We start from the raw sequence: 6,027 nt of genomic DNA, 5'->3' as shown, positions 1-6,027 counted from the left end.
TCCAGACCCAAGAGAGGGTTCTTGGATCTTGTGCAAGAAAGCGTTAAGTGCGAGTCCACGGTGCAAAGCAAAAGCAAGTTTATCAAGAACATAAAGTGGTGAAAGTACAGCTACTCCTTAGAGAGAGCAGGGTGTTCCCGAAAGTAAAAGATACACTTGTTTATATAAAGGATAAAAAAAAAAAGATCATGGGAGATGTGCTCTGTTGCAAGGGTTTGTGATAAATGATTAATTACTATATTATGTAAGAATCAATATCATCTTTATGAGACAGTCTCACTCTGTCACCCAGGCTGGGGTGCAGTGGCATAAACATGGCTCACTGCAACCTCCACAGGATCAAGTGATTCTCCTGCCTTAGCCTCCAGAGTAGCTGGGATTTGAGGCATGTGCCACCACATCTGGCTAACTGTTGCATTTTTAGAAAAGAAGGGTTTCACCATGTTAGCCAAGCTGGTTTCGAACTCCTGACCTCAGGTGATCCGCCCACCTCGGCCTCCCAAAGTGCTGGGATTACAGGCCTGAGCTACTGCGCCCTGCCCAATAAAGCAAAATTAGGAATGCTTCTGTTCTCAAAATATCAGGATATCTGGACACTTGGAAGTCTGGGTCTGTTTAGTAAATATTATCAATCTGTTGCCTTAACTGTAAACATCTAGAGACTAGGAATACCTAACTTTCTGGGAATGCAGCCTAGCAAGTCTCAGCCTCATCTTCCTAGCCCTCACTCAACACAGAGTGGCTCCAGTTTATAACCCCTCTGACATAGTCTCTCTCAGATGTGAAAAGTTGCTGCAGCACCTGGAAATCACAGCAATGGACATCCCTTCATAAAAGCTTCTGGAGAGGGCCTGGTGGTTCACTCCAGTAATCCCAGGCCACTAGGAGGCCGGATCCCTTGGGCTTGAGTTCTAGACCGGCCTAGGCAACGTGGGGAGACACCGTCTCCATTTTTTAATTATATATATATATGTGTACACACGCATACATATATATACACACATACATATACATACATACATATTATAATGCTTCTGCGTTTGGCAACTGAGATTATTTGGTGAGTGTGTCTTTCTTCATTCCTAAAAACCTGTCACATTGCTCTCACAGAGCTTTGTGATACCTGAAGAGGCAGGCAATGGGATAAAGATCAGCATTCTGGGAAAAGGTTCCACAATTTTATTAATTATACACGATCTGTGCCTGCCCTTTTAAACAAATGGGAGGAATCAGACAACGACCTCGGCTTTACACCTGTTCTCCAAGAGGCCCCAGTAGTTTCCTACTCTAAGCCGCCCCAGGAAAGCTCCAGATCAATTAATCCGCCGGAACAGCCCGGGGTTTGAGGTGGCCCCTGGAATCCGCCCTCCCGCCGCACCTCCTCCTCCAAGCAGTTCCTTCCTTCCGGCCAGAAGCTCAGGGCTCCGCCCACTTCCGCAATTCCGAAGCCACCACCGGAAACACCTGGCCTCAGCCAATAGTCAGCTTCCCAAGGAAAGGTTACCTCTGACCTCAGAGTAATCAGAGACAGTGGGACGCACCCCTCGCGATAGGTGAGGTTGAAGCTGCCTCCGCCATCTTGGAGATGGGAGAAGGGCGATGGCTGTGGTCCTTCTGCTAATGCAAACAACAAAACGGGCACACTAGTCACTCCCGAGGGAGGCCACCATCACTGTAACTGTTGGCCAAAGCTACAAAAGAAACGAGGGTGTCCAACCGAGCGCGGCGACACTGAAAGCAGCTTCCCCTGCCTTCTGCGGCGGCAGAAGTGAAGTGCCTGAGGACCACCGGAAGGATGGTGCAGTCCTGTTCCGCCTACGGCTGCAAGAACCGCTACGACAAGGATAAGCCCGTTTCTTTCCACAAGTGAGGACCCTGCGCACCTCGTGGGGCCGGTCCCAGCCGGGGTGGGGGCGCGCGGCCGGCGGGGCCGGGGGCGGAGCCAGGCGCGTGTCCGCGCGAGGGGCGGGCGGGGTCTGGGGCCGGCCGCGCGGGGCGTTTCCCGCCGCGTCCCGTGGGGAACCGCCGCCCGGCTGCGCGTTCTCGGCGCGCGTCGCCGTGAAGGCCGTTTCTTGCGCTCCTGAAGCAGGCCCTGGGTGCAGGCTTCGCTCGCGGCCTGGGTTGACGACTGCGGAGCCCGCGGGCAATGCCCCGGGTGGCGCGGATTTTGCCAGCACCAGGGTCACAGACCAGCCAGGTGGAATAACGTCTTAGGGGTGAATTTGAAATAGAAACAAAGGCCTTTAAACGAAGAAATTACTACCTTTTTCGCCCTTACGGTGGATGGGAAGCCAGCATCGTAGCAATTAAGGGTTGATTTTTTGCCTGGGAAATCAGGGAGAATTTTTGCCCCCAATCTCTAAGAACTAAGCTTTAAGGACCCTAAGTTTTGGAGAAAGCTTCAGGTACTGCCAAGATAAATCGTTCTTTTCAGCCCACAATATTGATAATATGGACAGTTACAACATGGATCATAATAAAATGGCTCACACTGACCTTTATTTATTATGGCATTACGTGTGCATAGAGGAAGCCCTTGCGGAGGAAACTCACCACAGCTTTCAGAGCTGTTTTATCCAGTAGATAGCGCAGTTAAGAGTGCTAGGATCAAAAATATTCTCTTGAAAATGGGAAAAACGTGCAAAGTTGAAATTACTATCAAACGCTTGTAAAATGTGACATAATATTTTCATTCATCTGAATTTTAATTACATTTATGTTAAGTTTTCTTTGCAAGATTTCCTCATGACTATACGCGGATGATAGCTAAGAAATCAGATCCAGGGGTAAACTATACAAGTTAGCCATAGGTAATTAGCTAATTATCTTTTATAATTAGGTAAGTAATTACAAAAGCAAAATGTTAAATAGTCTTTAAATTTATTTATATGTTTTGGTGTGGGGCCATCTATGTTTACTAGAGGAGTTTCCATGCATTTTTTAAATGTTTGCTATCATGTGAGATGGACCCTATAGAAATAAGAGTGTGTAGAATATAGGGAGGTCTCCAGAGTAATGATGTTACCCCCTCGAAGTGGATAGAACATGTTCAGGATGTCCCAATATTATCTCTTGATTTAATTGGAATTTCTGTAAACATGTACTTTAAAAATGTAGGAATAGGTCAGGTGATGGTAATAGGATTACATGCACAGCTCCCCAGCCCACATTTCTGATGGCGTGGCAGAAGGAATCATAAAATGGAAAATGTTTCATCAGCACTGGAAACTAGTTAAGGATGGTATTCACAAGTCAGAAGTAACTGTGTTTTTGGCCAGGCGTGGTGGTTCACGCCTGTAATCCCAGCACTTTGGGAGGCCAAGGTGGGCGGATCACCTGAGGTCAGGAGTTCGAGACCAGCCTGGCCAACATGGCAAAACCCTGTCTCTACTAAAAATACAAAAATTAGCTGGGAGCGGTGGTGCACGCCTGAGGCAGGGGAATCACTTGAACCCAGGATATGGAGGTTGCAGTGAGCTGAGATCTCGCGCTGCACTCCAGCTTGGGTGACAGAGGGAGACTGTCTCAAAAAACAAAAACAAACAAAAAAACACTGTGTTTCTACTAGATGTTAAAACAGATGTGAATTGAATCAAAAGAAGGGCTAACCTGAACCTTATCCCTTATCTAAAAGAGCAGGTGTTGGGAGAAGATGGGAAAGATCTTAACAGAGAAGCTCACAAACAGCTGTAAATTTATTGTCCTTGAGACAGGAGGCCCTGCGTACTGAATTTTACCAGCTAATGCTACCATAGTTTATACCTATAGAGGCCATTTCCAGCTGAGATATTTTAGTGGTAACACTTCTCCCAGCTTCTACATAGTGGCAGTAGAGAGAGCTATGTTGTACAAAGAAAAGGGACTCATAAAGATCTCTTAATAGCAGAGTGAAGCTCTAGCATACTGAACATGGAAGAGAAACTGTAGAACATAAATTCACAATGTTCTTCTCTTTGTTTTTTTTTTTCTCCTAATCCCCCCAGTTTACCAGATCCTTAACTTGGAAGAGTAAAACTAATAAATGTAAACTCTCACTTTCCTCCTTTACCTGAGCCTGATGGACATCCCAGTTGATTAGAAAATACTTTTCTCTCATCATTACCTGCCTTTAATTTAATTCAAATTTAACCTATTCATATTTGTCAGACTGATGCTAAAAGAACTAGAATAGAAGCCTCTTTTTCCCAGTACATAGATACAAATGTGCAATCTTTGTCTTTCTGTGCAGCACACAGAAAATTACTGGTAAAAAATAAGAAGACAGATTATTTTTTTCTTTTTGAGACAGGGTATGGCTCAAATATATCTTATATTTATCAAATATATCAAATATATCTTATATTCACTTATATTCAAGTGAAATAATCTTGGCTCACTGCCCCCTTGATCTCCCTGACTCGAGTGATCCTCCCACCTCAGCCTCCTGAGTACCTTGCCACAAACCACCATGCCCAGCTAATTTTTGTATTTTTTTTGTAGAGTCAGGAGTTTGCCATATTGCCCAGGGTAGTCTCAAACTCTTGAACTCAAGCAATCCCTTGGACCTTGGCCTCCCAAAGTGCTGGGATTATAGGCATGAGCCAGAGGCACATTTATTCTATAGCATGTATTTGAGCCTTTTAGTGAACTCAGTATAAAAAAGTTAAACATTAATAAATGACATAGGCTGAGCACGGTGGCTCACACCTGTAATCCCAGCACTTTTGGGAAGCCAAGGTGGGTGGATCACGAGGTCAGGAGTTCAAGACCAGCCTGACCAAGATGGTGAAACCCTGTCTCTACTAAAAATACAAAAATAAGCTGGGCGTGATGGAGGGCACCTGTAATCCCAGCTACTCGGGAGGCTGAGGCAGAGAATTGCTTGAACCCAGGAGGCGGAGGTTGCAGTGAGTTGAGATTGTCACACTGCACTTCAGCCTGGGCAACAGAGCAAGACTCTGTCTCAAAATAAATAAATAAGTGGGATAAATAGATAACTAAAGCTAATCTTGAATCCAATATAATACCATTGTAACATCTTTAATACCAATATAAGATATATCCTAAACTGGAAAGTTTGGATGCCTTTATTTATTTTAAAAAATCAGGTCAGATAATTGAATTATGCCTTCTTCTTAGGTTTCCTCTTACTCGACCCAGTCTTTGTAAAGAATGGGAGGCAGCTGTCAGAAGAAAAAACTTTAAACCCACCAAGTATAGCAGTATTTGTTCAGAGCACTTTACTCCAGACTGCTTTAAGAGGGAGTGCAACAACAAGTTACTGAAAGAGAATGCTGTGCCCACAATATTTCTTTGTACTGAACCACATGACAAGGTAATATGCATTTTAAAATATTGGGTTGCTTTCTGTTTATAAAATTAATGTGTTCATTGATTAAAATTTTGAAAATTCAGTTAGCATTAAGAGAATAAATACCTGGAACCTTGTAGTTAACAGTGATACACTTCTGAAAAACCCAAAATGTAGTTTATTAAAGATAAATATCCTCATAGTAAGAAACTCAGTCCAGCTTTGTAACTTATTTAAAAATCACTCTGTACCAGCAGTTATATATTGATAAGTTATGGCTTTTCTTTATCGGTGACACTTTAGTTTCAAAGCATTTTTTCTCCTCAGTGCTTAGTATTTAATTAGATCTAATTATTCATTTTATTTCTTTCTTACATTGTCCTTCTATTTCTGGTAAAAAAGTTTATTCAAACTGAAACCTCTTATTTTGGAATGTTTCTATACCACTGATTCACACACACACAAAAAAAAATCTAGCATTTCTTAAATTCCACAGCTTCTTTTATTTTATTTTTAGTTTTGTTTTTTTTTTTTTTTTATGACAGAGTCTCTCTCTGTTGCCCAGGCTGGAGTGCAGTGGCATGGTCTTGGCTCACTCCAGCCTCCACCTCCCGGATTCAAGTGATTCTCCTGCCTCAGCCTCCCGAGTAGCTGTGATTACAGGCAACTACCACCATGCCGGCTAATTTTCATATTTTTAGTAGAGACGGAGTTTCGCTATGTTGGCCAGGCTGGTC

General features: G+C 43.6%; 1 protein-coding gene across 2 annotated transcripts in view; it reads left to right on the top strand.

The window, feature by feature from the left end:
• The first annotated feature begins 1,526 nt into the window (after nt 1-1,526).
• The window catches only part of THAP1 (THAP domain containing 1), an 8,096-nt gene continuing 3,595 nt past the window's right edge, over nt 1,527-6,027 (top strand). Inside the window, exons 1-2 of one of the 2 annotated variants that reach the window (XM_002757017.6) lie at nt 1,527-1,866; nt 5,119-5,314. In XM_002757017.6, coding sequence (XP_002757063.1) covers nt 1,796-1,866; nt 5,119-5,314 — 267 coding nt within the window. In that variant the 5' untranslated portion in view covers nt 1,527-1,795. The remainder of the gene's footprint in view (nt 1,867-5,118; nt 5,315-6,027) is intronic. The other variant, XM_008979416.5, reaches the window with a different exon arrangement.

This window comes from Callithrix jacchus, chromosome 13, assembly GCF_049354715.1.
Source record: "Callithrix jacchus isolate 240 chromosome 13, calJac240_pri, whole genome shotgun sequence".
Classification (NCBI taxonomy): Eukaryota; Metazoa; Chordata; class Mammalia; order Primates; family Cebidae; genus Callithrix; species Callithrix jacchus.
This window is presented reverse-complemented; position numbering and strand designations above follow the sequence as displayed.